The sequence below is a fragment of the Arachis duranensis genome, chromosome 3, assembly GCF_000817695.3.
Source record: "Arachis duranensis cultivar V14167 chromosome 3, aradu.V14167.gnm2.J7QH, whole genome shotgun sequence".
In the NCBI taxonomy this organism is placed as follows: domain Eukaryota; kingdom Viridiplantae; phylum Streptophyta; class Magnoliopsida; order Fabales; family Fabaceae; genus Arachis; species Arachis duranensis.
Window position 1 is genome coordinate 112,223,931 of NC_029774.3, and position 20,380 is coordinate 112,244,310.

At 36.4% G+C, this 20,380-nt stretch overlaps 1 protein-coding gene across 1 annotated transcript in view; it reads left to right on the plus strand.

Moving 5' to 3' along the window:
- Positions 1 to 19,456: 19,456 nt before the first annotated feature.
- LOC107480220 (phosphoribosylformylglycinamidine cyclo-ligase, chloroplastic/mitochondrial) overlaps positions 19,457 to 20,380 on the plus strand; it is a 3,187-nt gene continuing 2,263 nt past the window's right edge. The window contains exons 1-2 of the mRNA XM_016100370.3: positions 19,457 to 19,939; positions 20,021 to 20,115. Coding sequence (XP_015955856.1) covers positions 19,630 to 19,939; positions 20,021 to 20,115 — 405 coding nt within the window. The 5' untranslated portion in view covers positions 19,457 to 19,629. The remainder of the gene's footprint in view (positions 19,940 to 20,020; positions 20,116 to 20,380) is intronic.

The following is a 20,380-nucleotide window of genomic DNA, read 5'->3' on the forward strand; positions in this document are numbered from 1 at the left end:
TAAAAACCAACAAAATCAAGAATAATATGATTAATTAAATAAAAAAAACATAAATAAAGAATAGTTAACCACATTATTAAATGATTAAAGAAAAAATAGAGTTGTGAAATGAAGCTCTAACTAGTTTACCTATTATAAAACTAAAATAAATTAATTTTTATGTGTAAAAAATATTTAAAATTTCAAAAATTGACAATTTTTATTTTTATTAGATAATCTATTCAATAATATGAACTTATCAAATGTACTACAGCTAATCTTTTTTTTTCTACCTACCACAACAAAAAATAATTTCATACTATGTCAAATGAATAAAAATTAAAGACCAAATACCCAACAACACAATAAAACAACAAAATAGCTCACACTAGAACACAAGAAAAAATGTTATTAGGCCCAAAATAAAAAAGCCCACAAATATTATCATAATCATTAACACAAAATTATACTTACCTAATTAATTTTTTCTCATGCGTCACAGTCTGCAGCTTCTGATTCCAGTCAGGATGTGCCGTCCTTCAGGAACAAGATAACATGTATTCAGCGGCCTGCTTCTCCACGTCTCTTCAGCTGCTAAAGAAAAATGTTTCTTTTATCACGGTAGCATTGACCTATTTAAAATGGCTTCTATAAAAGAATAGGGACAATAAAGCCGAAATATGTAACAGAAATAGGACTAATACAAAAAAAATAGAAAAAACAAATTAAACCTCTAGTTACACGTGATGAGCAAAAGTATACACTTTAAAGGGGCAAATGTCTCCTTCACTTTTGTTGCTCTTCTTATTTTTACCGTATTACTGTGGACATGGGAGAGTAGTCTGATAGCCACGACTTTAAGATCATCTCAAGAGTGGCATTGCATGCCTTTAGGTTTGTATTGGTTGGATAAACCAAGTAACGTTAATAATATTTTTCCTCTTCTCTCTGCCTCTTTTCATTTTGTGGATGAAATAAGGAAGATTTTGAAGTAAATATTGCAATTCGACAGCTGTAAAATTTATACCTACAAAATTTTCAAAAATTAAATACAATCAAAATATCAAATCTCTTAGCAATAAAGGTAGGGTCTAGATTTGTTACAACAAACATTTTATTTTTCTACTATTGAATTTCTTGTTAAAAAAAAGACTAAGCCACCAAAAATAACTATAAAAGATTGTTTCGCTGACAAAAATAACCATGGAAAATCATAACTACTCAGATACCCACAAAAATTTAATCTCGTGTACAAAAATGACCAAACCTAATGTAGCCTTAATAGAGTGGCTTACGTGGACAATTTTTTTTACGATGGCACGTATTGCTAGGCCTACGTGTATTTAATGCTATTTAGGGACAATATGAACTCTAATTCTCCGTTGGAACCCAATCTTCGCAGAGTGAAACCATACCTGAACACAAGTATCTATTGCTCCGAGCTATTCCACAATAAAGAAGAACCCTATTATTCTCAAAATTTGAGCAATGTTAAGAAGACAAGGAACTGCAAGCGAAGGAAGTAGATTTTCAGGAGCTTCACATTCACAGATGACGAAGAAAAAAATCTGGATGAAAAATATCACCGTGGTGAGTATGTTGTCCTGTTGAAATCTTCGACGGTTGCTAATCCTAGAAGATGATTCATTTGTTTTCCCTTTTTTTTGAAGGTATGCATTATTTACTATAATTAGACAAGTATAGGGTTCCTTTGCATCTCTACTTTTTTTATTTTTTAGCTTCTGCAGAGTTGATATTGTAATTATTTTGTTTGAGTTGATGAAATTTATGGGGGATGGCAAAGTTTGACAAGGTCTTTGATTAGAAGACTCAATGAGCATAAATGTTGTGTTACTAATCAGGATCTAACGAATGTTCCAGTAGACCACAGGAAGAGAAATGTTAACATAGCCATGAAGATTGAGAAGAAGATTAAAGGTGAAATAAACTTATGAGAGTATGACTTGTGTTCATATCTTTAGGATTGTTTCTGTACTTTACACTTTTCTTGTTTGGAATGGTCATATACAAGTGATTAGAAAGTTTGAGTCCAAAGTTTATGCATAAGAAATAGTTTCGGTACAGTGTCTAAGCAATTCGTACTAGTAAAGAATGTAGTTCATGTTTGAATGGAATGAAATGTTTGCTATTTATTGCATTTTTATGTTACCACTATTCTTAATAATTGTTAATTTTTTTCAACATTGACTAAGCCTTATGAGTTGAGTAATTAGTTAATCATAATAACATCAATATCAGAATATAATATGTGCTAAAAAATCTGCATAATCATTCATAAGGTTTTAGCAAATAATAAAAACAACCATAAGCATTCATAAGGTTCTTAGAAGCTACATCAATAACAGTTTAAATAGTGTATGTAGTATACAAAAATGACATGATAACCCAAAATAAAAATAGTTGAATATAAGTGATCTTAATCAGTAAAGTATTCAGGTAAATTACATAAACTCATATTTCAAAAAAATAAGATAATAATTGCTAATGATAATTTTAATTTGGTGTTGAATTGCTGCTCTCACTGGATAACCCATAGGTTGTGCCTTGCACAGTAGTAGATGCTCTGGGTGGTCTGAATCTAGGAACTAACCATCTTGGTGTAAGGTATGATATTGGTGTTGGCATAAACTGTGTTAATCTGGAAGTTGTACCTGCACTAGCTCCTTGCATTGTATGTGGGGTGGGTGGTCTGACAGATGCATTTGATGGCTACTAAGGAATGTTCAAAATTGGAGCCCGAGGCACAGGGGTCTGAGTGCTCGATGGTGGCATAATGTTGGTGGCTTTTGATGGAGGAGGCCTCTTGGTAGATCTCTTTGTTGTTTTTATTTTTGTGGTTGGTGGCCTAATTGGTGGTGTACTTGCAGTCTAACCAACATATTAGGAGATGGATTCAATATGGTAGTGGCCTATAAATTAAATTGGACATAAATATAAGTGAACTTAATAACTCCAATACGTTTGAGCAATTAACAAATTTAGATTTTACCTGTGGTTAGGTTCTAGCAATCAGAGATGCCTCAGCTTCTGTCGCTGCAATATCCAAGGCTGTCTCTGCCTCTATAGCCTCCAAGGTTTTCTCCTAATATATCTCAGCCAATCTTTCATCATCCTCATCCTGCTCTACATTAGCAAGTGGTACTTGTGTAATTGTTGCTGTAGTAGAGTTTTGACCATTTATTGTAGCTTCCGTAGCTATTTCAGCTGCTGCTATGACCTCTTTTTTAGTGTTGCAACTTCTAGAATTGTGCCCTTCTTGTATAATAGTTGAGAATTTACAAACTGATCAAATAATTGATCACAACCGTACCAATCAAGAACAAATTAAGTAATTATTCAATCAACATTTCACAACTAATAGTGTACAAGACAAATATTCATAAACAAATATCTCCAACAATTGTTGACAAATAATATTTCACAAACCTTCAAACAGTATTTGCATTTTATTTGACTATATTTCTTCTTTGTCCTATACGGGTCTGGGTTAACCTTAGGAGCATCCCTAGTGGTATCTCTCTTCTTAGTGGGAATTCCAATAGGCTGTTTAAAATGAGGAGGCAAAATTGGTATAGTGTCTAGCTGTTGCCAATACTCTTGACTAGGCACCGGTTGAACCAAAAATTGGTATGTTGTATTATAAGCTCCAATTGTCAGCCATGTGTGTGCAATTTCTTCAGCCCTCCTATTTGATGTGATAGTGCTGCACATGCATGCTTGCAGGGTATGCTAGTGAGCTGCCATAGTCTACATGTACAAGTATGCTTCTTGAGATCAACACTTACTTTCATAGGCAAGCATTGAACCTCAAAGATATTTCCACCATCATCCCCTGTACAGAATGGCCTCCAGCTACTACTCTCTTTCTTGTTTTTCTCCAATCTACTCTGTTGTACTGGACAAAGCCTTCCATTGTATCCTCGCAACTTCTTATTTCTAGCCAAAATTCTCATAACATAACACCTTATCTCTTTCAGGAGGGTAATGATTGGCTTTCTCTTAAACTTCTTACACTTTGAGTTGAATACATCACTATTGTTGTTGCTGATATTATCCACCTTTGGCCATTCATTGAAGTGGGATCCTAACCATTGTTTTGGTGGAATGCGACTCAGATACTTCCAAGCATACGGGTTTAGTCTTCTAACTACGGCCATGGCTACTTGAAAGTCTTGGGGGTTGTGCTTCTTGCACAAACCCAAATTGCACACTTGAGTTCTTTGCTTTTCCACTGCTCCGTGAAGTTGTTCCATATATGCATGGCATAAAACCTGTGTTGTACCCCCAGCATAACATCCTTTAGAGCTGGAATAAGACCCTGAAAAAATGTATAAACAGTTTGAATAATGAATTGACACGTTTATATGCAAGAAAATGTACTTTTTGTTCACTAACTCCAAGAATCTTCTAATCTCCAACGGAGTCACAGCGGTCATGATGTCATCCTTGAGTCCTCCTTGGTACTTGATGCACTTCCAACCTTCATAGGACTCGGGAGCACCTTGGCAAACCCTCAAAAATCTGCAAAGTTCTTCAAACTTGCTGGTGCATTGTGCCATTGTCATGGACCCTTGCTTCGGCTGCATGAGTTCCAATTCCATTGCTTCCCTCATCGACTCTGGAAAGTAATTTTTATAGAACAGAGTCTGAAATAGTTCCCATGGAATGTTTCCATTCTGCAGTTGCATTAGACGGCACTCCCCTTGCCACTAGTGTTGTGCCTCATCCAACAACTGATAAGCTACAAACTCTACGAACTAATTTTTCGGTACATGTTGCGCTTGCAACGCACGTTCCATGACTTGAAACCAGTTATCTACTTCAGTAAGATCCATCGATCCCTTAAAACTTGGGGGGTTAACTTTCAGAAATGTTGCCAATGTCATCGGAAGACCACCACCCAAGCCATGTCCCAAACCTTCTCCATTCCCATTGCCGTTACCGTTCCCATTGCCCATCCTTTCCATACCCTGAGCGGTCGCAGCAGTATTCGCTTGCATGGTGTTTACTAGGTTTATGATTGCCGCCATGAACTCAACATGGTTATGATTCGGCAGGTTACCCTCCTTCTCTCCACGAGTACATCGACAACCTTGCCTGGGAGATGCCATTTGGGTTTCCTGTCCACACCAAACAATTGATATCAAGGTAATCAGTCTCGATATCTTAAGCTCAGTGCTTCAATTATCCCAAAAGTACTCACAAACAAGCATGATATGCATATCAAATAGATAACCTAAATAGCATGAAAGAAAAATCAAACAATCCAGAGTATGCAATGAAGCACAATCGGTCCATCCCTCAGGCTCACGAGGACGAACTGCTCTGATACCATAAATGTAACATCCCGTTATCCTAAGCCTTACCTCTAGCCGTAAAGCGAAATATGACAAGGCGCCACGACAGTTCTAAGGCTCATACCTTAATAAATATAGAAGGACATAATAATACTAGGAGCTCGATGAAGGAATAAAATTCAAATTCGCATAAAGCAAAATTACAAAGCACAAAGCGTTCATACACAATAACTTAAAGCGTGAAGGCACAAGATACAACATGAGACATAATACAATAATAGTCAAGATAGATATATATAAGTATGGTAGTCATAGAGTACTAGCCGCGGCCCGCGAAATTTAGGCCGACTAGTTATATACAGACATACAGAGTTTTTAAAAAAAATAGTTAATACAACTTATCTCTCAAAGTACGCCACTAGGGCAACAGAGTATAATAACAAAAGTGAGAGAACTACAATATAATAACCAAAATACAGAATAATAAAGGGTCTTCCGCTCTGCCACCATGCGCAAACTCACCGAGGTGGGTTGCAACCTACATCTGAAAAACAACAACAACAACATATGGTATGAGAATCGGAGGTTCTCAGTATGGGAACAGTGCCAAATATATAATATATAAGGTTCCGGGATGCCAAAGGTAATCCTAGAACTTCACATCACAGATATTCAAGCTTAACAAAAAATAAGTAACTTGAGCCATAAACCATAAACAGGGTTATCTAAACTTAGGAGAATTTATATCTAACACTAATCAACCGATGTACCCCACAGCCTTCGCCAACCTAACCTCGATGCGAGCACATCGCCACCGCCTCCCCATCGTCCTCAAAGGCAGTAAAGCACATTTAATGCAAACAAGTAAAGCACAAATAGTATTCAGATATAACAGATAAGTCAATTAGCATTTAGACATATTATTCAAATAGGCATAACTCATGTAATCAAAGCAAACAAGCAGATAGAAGATGCATATGATGAATACCTACCCTATTTGGCTCGTGATATCACTTGTCGATTCAAAATGCCAACCCGACACATCCCTGGGATATCGCCTTTCTGTCACGACCAAGGTGCGCCCTGTGAATTATAGTGCCCGGCACCATAGTTGTAAAAACCGGACCGGTTCGACCGAAAAACCGGTGAACCAGACCCTATACCGGTCCGGTCCAGTGTTTGAACCGTACAAGGAATTGAACCGGTCAAAATCGGTGCAAACCGGTGCGAACCGGTGAGGTGGTCTGACCGAACTGCTTGGGAGAAAATATTTCTAAAATGCTTGACGTAGGGTTCGAACCCCTGCCCTCAAGGAAACCAAAAGACTCCACAACCACCAGACCACTATGTTTTCTATTAAAATTAATGCAAATTATAATACATATAGATATCTTTCATCAAATAATTTACTTTTATTTAATTTATTTTAATTTTAATTATAAACTCACTCATTTTTAAATTAATTATATTTTTATTTAACAATAATTATAAACTCACTTATTTTTTTATAACTATATAATATCTATTAATATTATTTTTTAATAAATATTTGTAGTATATAACAGTATAATAGATATAAACTAATTAATAAATGATTAAAATTTAAAAATAATAGTTATTTTAATATAAAAACAAAATTAAAATATTTTTGATACAGTAAAAATAACAAAATATTTATTATTCATGTTCCATATTGTTTTAAAATAACTTTATATTTTTAAACAACTAAGGCAGGAGACTATTTCAGCCCCTACGTCGGCACTGCTACCTTGACAAGCGAGAGATTGCGACAGACCTTGCCTAAGGCGCATAGTAACTTACCAATCATAACAATTCAATAATACAATGCATCTCATTGATCAATATCAGTATTTCTTAAGTTCACCAATCTCAAATCAATCCCAACTTATTCTCAAGTCCCAAACTCACCATCCATCATCAATCCTTAAATTTCCCTAAATACACCACAATCATTCCAAATCTCAAAGCCTCGTCAAAGAAATGCCTCTCCACACCATATTCACTAATCTCATGCACAAACCTTCCAAAGCCTAAGTCACTGGCTCTAAACTCATACCAAAGAAAATCACCAATTCAAATTAACTAACCCAACTCTATTAATCTTAGGGCCTAATTACTAGATAGCAATTTTAAACAGTAGATAAAGAAGTTTGAAAAGCTAGAGAACCCTTGAAAAGTGAAGAAAAATAATTTTTCAGCAAAACAGGGTGTATGCGTAGGCATGCATTATGTTGCGTACGCATACATACATTTTGGCCCATTTCGCGTATGCATACACATGTATGCATACGCATAGGTGCTAAACAGAATGGCATGTATGCATATGGAGGGGGTATGCGTACACATGCACTCCCAGACTTAGAAAATTTTGCAAAGTTGTAGAAATCAATTTTAAACCCAAACTTTAAACATTCATAACTTCCTCTACAAAAATTCATTTTCATCAAATTTTATATCAATTTAAAGGTCTTTGAATGAACTTTAATTTAAAATAAATTTCAACAAATTTTGAAAATTGAGATTCAAGTTATGATCCGTCAAAGTTCACCAAAAATCAAATTTTACACAAAAACGTCAAAGTTCTCAAATTTCCAAATTCCATAACCAAAACAAACCAAAACATGCCCAAATATCATAAAACACTAGCACACACTACACCTTACCATTCTATTGTACTTTCATCTCTTTCACACCTAATTCACTTAACCTTTCCACCATAAATCAACACAAATCCATAATTCCTAACTTAAGATTTCAATCATCAACAATTTGTACAATTCACTCATCATAAACATCATTTATCACCTCTCATCATAAATCTTCATAATTACCATTATTCAAACTCAATCTCCATAATCAACATCATGAACATAAATAACACCAATACTCATCATATTATCATCATAATTCATATATCACACATTCTAACACTCCATATCATACTCCTCATCATCAAACATAAATTCACATATAATTAATTATACACAACCATCATTCAATCTTATCTTAGGGTTAACTAGCTTAAGTGTCCAGAAACATTACATATTACATAAAGGAAACCGAAACCATACATTGGTCGATTATCCTCTACGCACAAAAACCACTTCACTACAAGCTTTCAAGCCCTCACTTAACACCAAAAAAACACCAAGAACACTCCTGTCCAATGATTTTTGGAGATAAAATCTACTACTCACCCAAGCTAGATTACACCTAAACAACAAGAACACAAAGAAACTCAATAACCAAAAGAGCCATTTTCGAAAATGACATAGGACATAGAAATGGAGCTTGGAATCAGATTTTCTTACCAACTTTGATGGGTTATAAAGGAAGAGCTCAGCAAGAGCTTCGCGTGGCCGCAAACGGCTCGTCAATCGGAGCTCCGTAGCTCAAGATATGGCCATAAGAAGGAGGAGATGAATGGTGCTCTTCTTCCTCCTCTCTTCTCTCAAAACCAGCGCGCCTCTCTTTGTATGTGTGCTGAAAATGAGCTTAAAGCTCAGTAAAATGCACTTTTATTTGTTGGGCTTGCGCCCAATCTGGGTCCGGTCCAACCGCGTAGCATTTTTGGTTTGTTTGGCCTAACTTTGGGCCAAAACTTTTAGAATAAGCGCCCAGTTTGCTATTTCAAAAACTCTTCTAAGGTTTTCTACTGTTTTATTCCCTCTCTTGCAGTACTGGATAGACTTAAACCGGTATTGCCAGCTAATCTATCGGTACGTATCTTTATGCGAAAATTTTTAAAAGAGAACATTTTTTCACACAGAAAAATCCACTAAATTTGAATCTCACATTTTTATTTTAAAGAAAATATTTTTATATTTTCAAACCTATTTCAGACAATTAATTTATTCTATTCTACTTAAATAATTTTACGTAATAACTCCGATTCTTATAGTTCACCACCTAAATACACAGTTCATCCATCTTTTGTTCTCTCAAATTTTTTTCTGTGCTAAATCTCTAGAGTGATATGTATTATAGCCATTTGTGTAAAAGAATAACAAGAAATGTATATTAACTACGTAACTCATTCTCAAATTTATCTAAAAAAATGTTTAATAACACTGATTAGATTATGATTAATTTCAACAAATGAGTCAAAGAGCTACCATACTTATAATCAATATTAAAGTCTAATTATAAACAATGATGTCATATTTATACTCAAATTTAGTCACCTAAATCAAACTTAAAAATCCAATTAAAATCAAACATTCTCATATTTATATTAAACTTCTAAACTTAAAATGAAACTAAAAAATTACTACATTGACTAACTTCTTTTATGGTTGAATTCCTACCCTAGTCTTATATTTGTTAGCACAGCTATTATACATAATTTATTATACATAATAAACAGACTTATATATAGACTAAAATAATATGAATAACTTTGTATTGAAGAGCATTATCATATCTTTAATGGAATAATTTAATGAGACATAGCATGAAGGGTAGGAACTTAAAAAAAAAGGCTTACTTCAAAGATTATTTATTCACCAAAAAAATATCCAACTAATTAGTGTAATACACTTGTAGGCCTATCTTACATTCAATTCCTAAATATGAACCATCCAAAATAACATGAAGAATCAATCAATACACAGGCATAAATACAACAATTGAACTAATTTTTTCACATTGAATGAATAATTCTTATAACTATGAGGTTACAGTCATCGAATCGCTTAGTTTATGAAAGTATTACCTCTTAAAACCTTCGAGTATGATAGAGCTCGCCTCTGAACACGGTCCGTTAAGAAAGTAGCAACTTCCCTCTCCAATATCATCGCAGGAATAAAATCACAGAATAATGGGATACGCTAGAGAAGAAGAAGATGAAAAACTGCTCTATTAGGGCATTGTTGATTTCGCGTTTAAAATGGGGGTGGGTGACATTTCCTATTTGTCATCTAATTTCAATTTGAAGGAGTAATTATTTTTTAATTAAGTGAATTAACTAAATAAATATAATTTCCAACAAAAAAATAATCCACCTAAGAAATTCTTTTGCCACGTTATTATGAATGTGGAGACCTTACATAGCTTAACAATACCCTTCTAACATTTGGTCACATTTGACAAATGAAACTAATCAATTGTGGGCGTTGGAGGAATTATGATTTTTCATGGTTACTTTTGTGAACAAAACAATCTTTCATGATTATTTTTAGTGGTTTAGTAAAAAAATGAATTGAGGTTGAAGCATGGATTGAATTTGTCCTTTTCAAATTGTAATTACGACAAGGGTAGGTGGGTTGCAGACAGTAGGAGACCATTATATTCTTGGTCTGGCTGTAAGCAGTTCATAGCCCCCTAATGGTCATGTAGACTAATACGAGAGTTAAACACCAAAGTGGTCCCTGAGATTCACAAAATGCACCGATTTAGTCCCTGAGTTCCCAATTGCACAAATTTAGTCCTCCAGATTGAAAAAAATGCATCAAGTTGGTCCCCCGCATATTTTTTGGCCAGATTTCTTACCGCCGAGAGTGACGTAGCGAATGAGTGCCACGCTGGATGAAGGAAAACGACGTCGTATTGGGTTTTGGCGCTAAACCCACTAATAGACGACACCGTTTCAACTCAGCATCTACAAAACTTTCAAACCCCCTCCCCCAATATTCAAAGATCACTTCGTCTTCTTCATCTCCTGCGAACTGAAACCATCAAACCCTGGCATTCTAGACTCCTGGCGTGACTTTTCGAAGTGAAACAATCTGGAGTTCAGTGGAACCTCTTCATCGTTGGCTGAAGATCGGTGAAGGAAGGAGCAAAGATTCTGCCTGGAATCTCCTGTGACAGAGGTAGGCATGCAGAATATTACATAGTATTTTTCTGTTCTACGTAGTGGTAAGGTATCGTACATTATGGATTTTACTTGGGAATTTGGTGTAGATTGATGGGAAACCATGGATGCTATGTTAGTGGATAGGGTTTTTGCATTGGGTGGTGCGGGTAGGGGTAATCGGAATGCTCTGTTTTCAAACCGAAAATATGAAATTTCTATAATGGCATGGTGACTGAAGTAGTTGTTAGTTAGGGATTTTGGCATATGATCTGTTGTTGATTGTGGATTCTATATTTTAGTAAAAATGTTGTATATTTTTTTTCCAATACAGATGGAGAAGTTGCTGGATATAATGTTCCATCATGGTGGAACGTTTAAGAAGAATGCTGATGGAAAGTTGGTTTACTCACCTGACAATAAATCTTGCTTAGGTGATTTAGATGAAGATAGACTTAATGTCTTCTTCATCAGGAACTATTTCAAGGAGTTGGGATATGACAAGGTAATTGAGTGTTGGTGGCTGGTTCCGGAGAGGAGCTTGGAGGTTGGATTGAGAGCTCTGACCACTGATGATGAATTAAGGGAGATGTGCTTCCATGCACAGATGAATGATGGCCTAGTAGATGTTTATTTCGAACATGGAGTTTCAACACCCGAACTGTTGGAGGGGAAAGAAGATGTGCTATGTCTGGATTATATTCAACAAGAGGAGCCTGGTGGTGAGTTAAACAAGAAGAACACCCCTGAGGAAACCTTAAATGAAATGCCACATGATAAAGCTGATCGAAACCTTATATGAAATGCCACATGATAAAGCTGATCCTGACCCAGAACCTCCTACCCCAATCCCCATTCCAAACAGTCCAACTGCAATCCCAGTTCCTGCTAACACTCCCATCAAAAAACCTATGCATGATGACACCAAGTCCATGGCTGATCATGAGAACCCCAAACTCCATCATATATCCAACCCAAAACCCACTACAAAGCCCAATACAACCTCAACTGTCAATCAGAATCCAAAACCCAAACAGAACCAGAAGCCCAAGAAGACTCAACCAAAGCCCAAGCCCAAGATTACTTCCAAAACCAAGCCCAAATTTAACCCACCTAAAAGAATCACAAGATCTCAGGCAAGGGGACAGTGGAGTGCTAACAAAGGGAAGCAAACTTTTCATGTGGATTTAACTGGAAACAGATCCAGCAGTGATGAAGGGAGTTCAGAGGATGACTCTTATGTCCCTGTCCAGGAGGCCAACTCTAGTAGTAATGATGAATTGCTTAAACAACCAATTAGGAAAGAGGTCAAGAAGGTTCAGAAGGCCTCAGCCATGGCCAAGGGAAAGGAAAAGTTGTATAAAGACACTATTATGCAAGATGATGATGCAATTGTGGCAGACTTATCTGATGTAGAGGTGGACCTTGGTTTTTTAGGAAGTCCAGGAGGGGGATTTATGTATGATGCTCTTGACCCGGGTGCAGAGTCTGATGGTGCCAACTCTTGGCACTCGGAGGAGATGAAGACTCCTCCTAATTCTGAAGATGAATTGGAATCTAATGGAGAATCGGATGAATTTCCAATCTTCCAGGAGGGACAGAGATTTGGTGAGTTGCAACTGCAAGTGGGAATGAAGTTTAACACTAAACAAGAATTCAGCGATGTTGTGCGAGAGTTTACCATTCAGGAGGGTAGAAGGATTAAGTTTGTAAAGAATAACAATGTGAGGTGTAGGGCAGTGTGCCAGGTGGAAGAGTGCTGCTGGGTTGTTTATGCCTCAAGGGATCACGAGGACACTTGCTGGCAAATCAAGACCTTTTATGACGATCATACATGTCCGAGAGAGAATTCTAATAGGGCTGCAAACAGAGCTTGGCTGGCAAGTAAGTTGGTCAAGAAGGTTAGAAAGTACCCCAACTTCAAGCAATGTGAGGCTGCAACATACTTCAGGTCTAAGTGTGATCTCATACTGCATAGGAATTCATTAGCCCGAGCCTTGGCTGATGCAAGAAATATTGTCTACGGGGATGAAAAGGCACAGTATGCCTTGTTAAGGGATTATGCTGAAACGCTCCTAAAGACCAATCCGGGATCCACTGTAAAGATTGGGGTTACTCCACTGCCTGACGGCCAAGTAATGTTTGAAAAAATGTATATCTGCCTGAGTGGTTGCAAGAACGGGTTTAAAGCTGGTTGTCGACCTTTAATCGGCCTCGACGGTGCATTTCTGAAGACGCAGATTGGTGGACAGATATTATCAGCTGTCGCACAAGATGCAAATCACCACATTTATGTGGTTGCTTGGGCTATAGTCAACATTGAAAATAAGGAGAACTGGAAATGGTTTTTGGAGTTACTCCACGAAGACTTGGGAGACTATAAGGCTAACGGGTGGTGTTTCATTTCTGATATGCAGAAGGTTAGCCAGTTTATATTGGAAGCAAAATGTATATTAGTTAATTGTATGCAATATTTTGATTCTATGTTTTATTTGGTATTGATAATTGCAAGTTGCTGGAATCACTTGTAGTATGTGTAAATATTTAGGGTATTTGTTTAACTAAGTAGTTTGATTTGTTAGGATGGTTTGCTTGGTTAGGATGATTGGTTATTGATTATTTAGGGTGATTGGTTATTGATGACTTAGGGTGGTTGGTTATTGGTTATTGCTTGGTTTCTGCTATATCTTTCCATCAATTGCAGGGGTTGATTTCGGCTGTGGAAGAGGTCATGCCACAGGTCCACCATCGTTTCTGTGTATGGCACCTGTGGCGTAACTTTAACAAACAGTGGAAGGATCTTGAGCTGCGGAGACTCCTTTGGGATGCTGCAAGGTCAACCACCTTTCAAGATTTTATTGGCAACATGGACAAGATCAAAAGAGTCAGTGAAGAAGCATGGACATACCTTAACAAGTGGCCTAGGCATTCATGGACGAAATCTCAATTTAGCCACAGGCCAAAGCTGGATAATATATGCAATAACGCATGTGAGGTATTCAATGCAAGGATCAAAGAGGCTAGGAGCAAGCCAATCATCACCCTGCTTGAAGAGGTAAGGATGTTCGTTATGAGGTCCATTGCAAAGAACAAGATAAAGTTGAACAATCACATTGGAAAACTTCCTCCAGTTATTCAGAGCCGATTAGAAAAGGTAAGGAAAGAGTCAAAGAACTGGGTACCTATATGGACTGGGGATGAAGCCTATGAGAAGTTTGAGGTCCATGGACAACCAACAAACATGGTTGTCGATCTAGGCAAAAGACTCTGCACCTGCCAATTCTGGATGTTAACAGGTAATTTTTGTTACATTTACATCTAATTCTGTTTCTTTCTATTTATCTTCATTTGCATTATCATTAGATTCATTTTAGTGTAATTTTTACCTAAACTGTTAGCTAACATGTTCTGTTTGGTGTGCTGTAGGCATTCCCTGTGTCCACGCCTGTGCTGCTCTTGCACGGGTGAACAAGAGACCAGAGGATTTCTGCCACCCCTTGGTCACAATGGATTCATACACGAAGACCTATGAACATTATATCAATCCTCTTCCGGGTCAATCCATGTGGGAAAAATCAGCATATAGTAAGCCCCAGGCTCCTAACATCAAACGGAAACCAGGAAAACTCACAACCAAAAGAAGAAAGGACACTGATGAGGGTCCTAGTGTAAACAAGAAAGCTAAGCAGACTGTTACCCTAAAGAGACAGCTCAAGCCATTCACATGCACATATTGTGGTGTAAAGGGCCACACCAAGAGGGGATGCAAACAGAAGAGAGCTGATGAGCTTGCTGCTGCTCTTGCGGCTGCAGCAGCAGCTGTGGCAGCTTCAAAGGACAAAGCTACTGCTACTGGGAGTACACCTGCACCTGAAGCAACCAACAGTACCAATCCGGCAACATCGGCAGCAGACATTCCACCCCACAGCTGACATTCCACCCCCATTGTCTGGACCGCAAGTTGAAGAGGTTGAATTATCCCAACCAAGCTATGGTGGAACACAAGATGAAGTATAAAATGTCCCAAATGATTTGTTGTTCATAATCCTATATTTAACTCTCCTTTTCACAGTAACTCATTTAACTTATTACACTTCAAGCAGGCACCACCACCACCAGCAACAAGGCCACCTAAGTTACCAACTAAACGGAAGACCACACCACAACCAGTAACTTCTTCAAGGTTGGAAAGGTTCATGAAGATGGTTCCAACACCTCAGTTCAAGGCACCAAGGAAGAAAAACCCTTGATTGGGATGTTGTAGCAGCTGCTTTAACAATATATATGGGATTTGGGCATTGGTTGATATTTTGGATTTTTTGTTACCTCTCTTAGGGAATGGCTCTTATGTAGACTGTATGGTTTATTTTGATTTTCTGGTAGTAGATAATTTAACAGAGTTTATGCTTGAAGGTAGCTGTTTCAGTCTGTTTATCCTTATGTGGACAACTGCAACTATGTTACATTGACAATGTCTTGTTTATAATCTACAAAGCTACTATTATCAATTTACATCTTATGTTCATTCAGTTTGGTTTCTATTTTTGTAAAATCTATCTACAAATAACACACCAATAAATTAAACATTTCCCATACATTCATTAACAGATGCTTCCAAACACAGTTCTTACACTTTTCTCATCACAGGTGAAACAAGTTCTTACATTTTTAACATCACACCTAAAACAACAACTAACATAAAAAAAATAACAATCCTAACATTTGTATCATATATTTCTGGGTCCTTAACTCAGCCTCCAAATTGCCAATCCTCAAAGCAAGACTAACGCTCACTTCTTCATTGTTGTATGCAGCAGTGTCTTCCAAATTTCCTTTATCATCTTCTCCAATGTCTGCCCATCGAAAGAAGCCACACCATTTTCTTCCACTACTCTGTGAACATGAAATTTAACTGTTACCATCAAATTAGTCAGCAACAAATCTTCATGAAACACTCACGTTGTAATTCGGGCATCCAAAGAAGGGCTTATTTAGGTGGGTTTCCGTTCCAGACCATCGGAGCACAGGACGTTTCCCACACCCACACCGCTCTGGTACTCGCATGCCTCTACTCTGACTTGGCCTCCTTGTGCATGATCGCAAAGAACTTCCCTCTCCTTTATCTGCACGTCCAACCATCCTCCAACCAGCAAAGCAATGGGTACGAGAATGAACAGGGAAGAAGAAGAAGAAGAAGAAGAATAAGAAGAGGAAGAAGAAGAAGACGAAGAAGAGAAGAAGACGAAGATGTGCTGTGCCAATTCGGAGTTAGGGTTTAAAAAAGGAATCAGAGACAACATTGGTGCATCAAGTTTCATTTGCCACATCATCCAACTGTTGGACACTCCAGCGTGGCACTCATTCGCCACGTCACTCCCGGCGGTAAGGAATCTGGCTGGAAAATATGCGGGGGACCAACTTGATGCATTTTTTTCAATCTAGAGGACTAAATTTGTGCAATTGGGAACTCAGGGACTAAATCGGTGCATTTTGTGAATCTCAGAGACCACTTTGGTGTTTAACTCCTAATACGACGCTAAGATTTTTCATTTAAGGGTTATCGCTGGCAGCCACTAAATTGTCATATGCCAGAATTTGGCCCCTTTGCCTTCTTAATAATGTAGGTGTACTCCAAAATTTTTTGTTAATATGTATTTTACTGTAAAAAATATTAGGATATCATTAAAATTTTTTTAACCATTATTTAGCCATTAATTCAATTTCTTTAGTGTAGTTTCTTTAGTCTAATAATCCAATAATATACTTTATTCAATACTTTTAAACATTAATGATTAATTGATAATAAAAAATAATAAATTTTAATAGTCCTCTACTGTTACTCTTAACTATATTTATTATATAAATCCATAAGTTATATGTATAATGTTAATGTGGAATAATCTAGGATGCGTGATAAAAACAATCGTATTTACAAGAGATTCTCTAGTCTTGCAACAATTTGATTCTCTGATGTATATGGTCACTTGTAAAGGAGAGAATTTAAAGGTTCAAAATGTAGGATGTAGGGCTGGCAATGGGTAGGGTAGGGTAGGGTTTGGACCCTATCCTAACCCTACCCGCGGGTTGAAAATTTTATTAAAACTCTACCCTACCCTACCCGCGGGTTGAGAATCTCTCAACCCTAACCCTACCCGCACCCTAAAATTCTAAACCCTACTCTACCCTACCCTACCCGCAGAAATATCAAATTTTTTCAAAGTAAATATAAAATTCAATTATTTCGAATTTTATACGTATTAATAACATAAAAAATAAAAAACTAATGCTCTAAATTTCTAAATTAACTAACTAGTTTAGTGGTTGTTCACTTATTATAAGTCATTACATAAGAAAGGTTGTGGGTTCAAGTCTCACTTCCTTCACTATATAGAGAGACTTTTATAAAATATGTGTTATATATGAGGTGCGGGTAGGGTAGGGTAGGGTACACCCTAAACCCGTACCCTACCCTACCCGCAGGCATACCCGGACCGTACCCTACCCTATCCGCTACGGGTAGGGTAACCTACCTACCCTACCCGAACGGGTTGGGTACCCGCGGGTAGGGTATGAATTGCCAGCCCTACTAGGATGGGAATATGATCTAATAAAACCTTCTGGAGCTATTCGTCCCAACGGCTTCGCTTACAGGTTTTTCAAGACCCACAATCTTGAATTACTAGTCAGATAACTTATGTGACTGGTTCCCCTTAACAATATCTCTGATGTAGCTATGCACTTGGATCATTCACCAGCTTTCATTAGAAAGTTTCTGCATTACTTTGATGTTTTGGTTCTTAACACAAGACACAATTGGAACCGCAAAAAATTTATTAAAACAGGTGGGTAATGTATGTTGATGGAAAACCGAATGAAAACAAAAGGATTGATGAGATTTCTAATGCTAAAAACAAAACAATATACAATATTGTAAGGTGGCTTGATTTACAACTTATGTTGCAGCTTCGACTAAAAGTTTTCTTCAAGATTATTTCACCTATGCATTACTTTAATCAGGATTGAAAAACTGATTTTGGGTATGAGAACACTATTCCATTAAGTAATAGGAGTGAGGTGACGCAAGAGGGGTCTATGGATCGAACTATTAAGGGTGCACTAAAGGGAACCAAGATCAAGATACTTGATATAATGACCTTTTCAAAGTTGAGGGATGAGGCTCATATATCTCTCCCTCGTTTCGGTATAAGAACAAGTGATTGTTTGCATCGGTGTCTTTTCGATGTTCTTGATACATGGAATGAACTCCTCTTTTCTCAAATATAAGTTTTGTTGTAGTACTACTGTAAAATATAGACTAGATTTTTAAGTTTATAGAGTGGAACAATGTTAATAGTTAACAAACTTGACAATAATGTAACTAAAGTGATAGTAGTGACCACTAAAAATATTAGTAATAAAATATACATTTTAAGAATGAATTTGCTCCCTTTAAATTTAGAATTGTCATTTAAATTCTAACTAAGATAATTTGCAAGATTAATAAAAATTAGGATTAATCATTATTACATGTAAGATTTTACTTATTAAAATTAATATTCACCCATAGATAATTTTATGTTGTTTTCTCGAGAGTTAAAAGTCGCATAGGCTTAAAAATTCCAATTCTAAATGAAGACGATAATATGAAGTCATCAACAATAAATGTCGTGTTTAAAATTTTTTTAATAATATTTATGTACAAAAAATAGTATTTTTATTTTAATAACATATTATAATTTACACTTTATATTGTTATTGATGGTAAATATAACTAATTTATCTATAACTCTAATTTTAGTTATTTTCTAAAGAAGTTAGTGAAATATTAAATTGGTGAAACACTTTTATTAGTTTTTTAATCTAAAATTTAGTTTAAAATTGATATATTAATAATATATTTTTATTTTTTTAAAATTTTTGTTATAATTTAAAAATATTATAAATTTTAAATTGTTTAATTTGTATTTTACATTAAATAAATATAAAACAACATATTTATTATATTAATTACATAAATAGTCGTGTTATACTAAATTCGAAAAATTTATTATTAAAAATTTTTATTTTTTATTTATCACGTGAAATTAGGATGTAAATTGTTGAATCGTACAAAATAAAAAATATGATAATGATAATGATATCATGAGTTTGTTTGAACGTCAATCTTAAAAAAGATTTTTTTAATTGATATTTTTTTAAAAGATATTTTATAAAAATTACAAGAAATGTCAATAAACTAATTTATTTTTGTTGTAAAACAACTTATTAAACACATTAAAAATAAAATAAATATCAATTTAATGGCATCCCTATTATACGATAGTATTTTATTGGATAGTAGCAGGGATGTGGAACATCTTGCCGTCAGATTAACGCATAAGAAACTTCTAGGGCGCGGTTTTTTTGCCAGCTCTCCACTCCCCACAACCCCCACTGGCGACGTTCTCCGCCACTGGCGCCGCCGTCTTCATCTTCTCTATTCGTAGTTCTCCGATTTCAGTTCCATCCCCTGCAGCTATGACTATAGGAGCTTGCGCAGACCTATCACGCTGCCTTGGAGGAGTAGCAGCGCCACTCACACCCAACTCCAACCGCGCCGCCACTTTTTGCCACGTGCTTCGCACACCCAATAATGCCCACACTCGCACGTTGACCCTGTCAATATCAACGCACGACCAAAGCAAAGTGGTGGCGGCTGCAGGTAGCAGCACTCAAGGTCTCACCTACAAGGACGCAGGCGTCGACATCGATGCTGGCTCCGAACTCGTTCGAAGAATCGCAAAGATGGCACCCGGAATCGGAGGCTTCGGTGGTTTATTCCCTCTCGGTATGCTTCACTACCTGCCATATTGTTCTTCTTCGCGTTTTCTGGTATTCGATATTATTCACCTTTTTCTTTTTTGAATAGGTGATTCGTACCTTGTTGCGGGCACGGACGGTGTGGGAACAAAAGTGATGCTTGCTTTTGAAACTGGGATTCATGACACCATTGGTATTGATCTGGTAAAAACAAAAAGGTTTTGCTTTAACTTTTAATTTGGAAATAATAATTTTCATACCAATGCTGCAACAGAATGAGCCTATTGAACCTAGCTTTACGTGAATTATAAGATATCAAGGCGAAATTTGAAAAGGGGTTTTCTGCTGTTTAATCTGCGATCATCAAAATCAGCATCTGATTTTCTTTAATTCTTTTTTTTTTAATTTTTATTTTGGAGCTTTTCCTTTTTTTTTTGTTACAAGATTTATAGGGTTTTGGTGGCTTTTA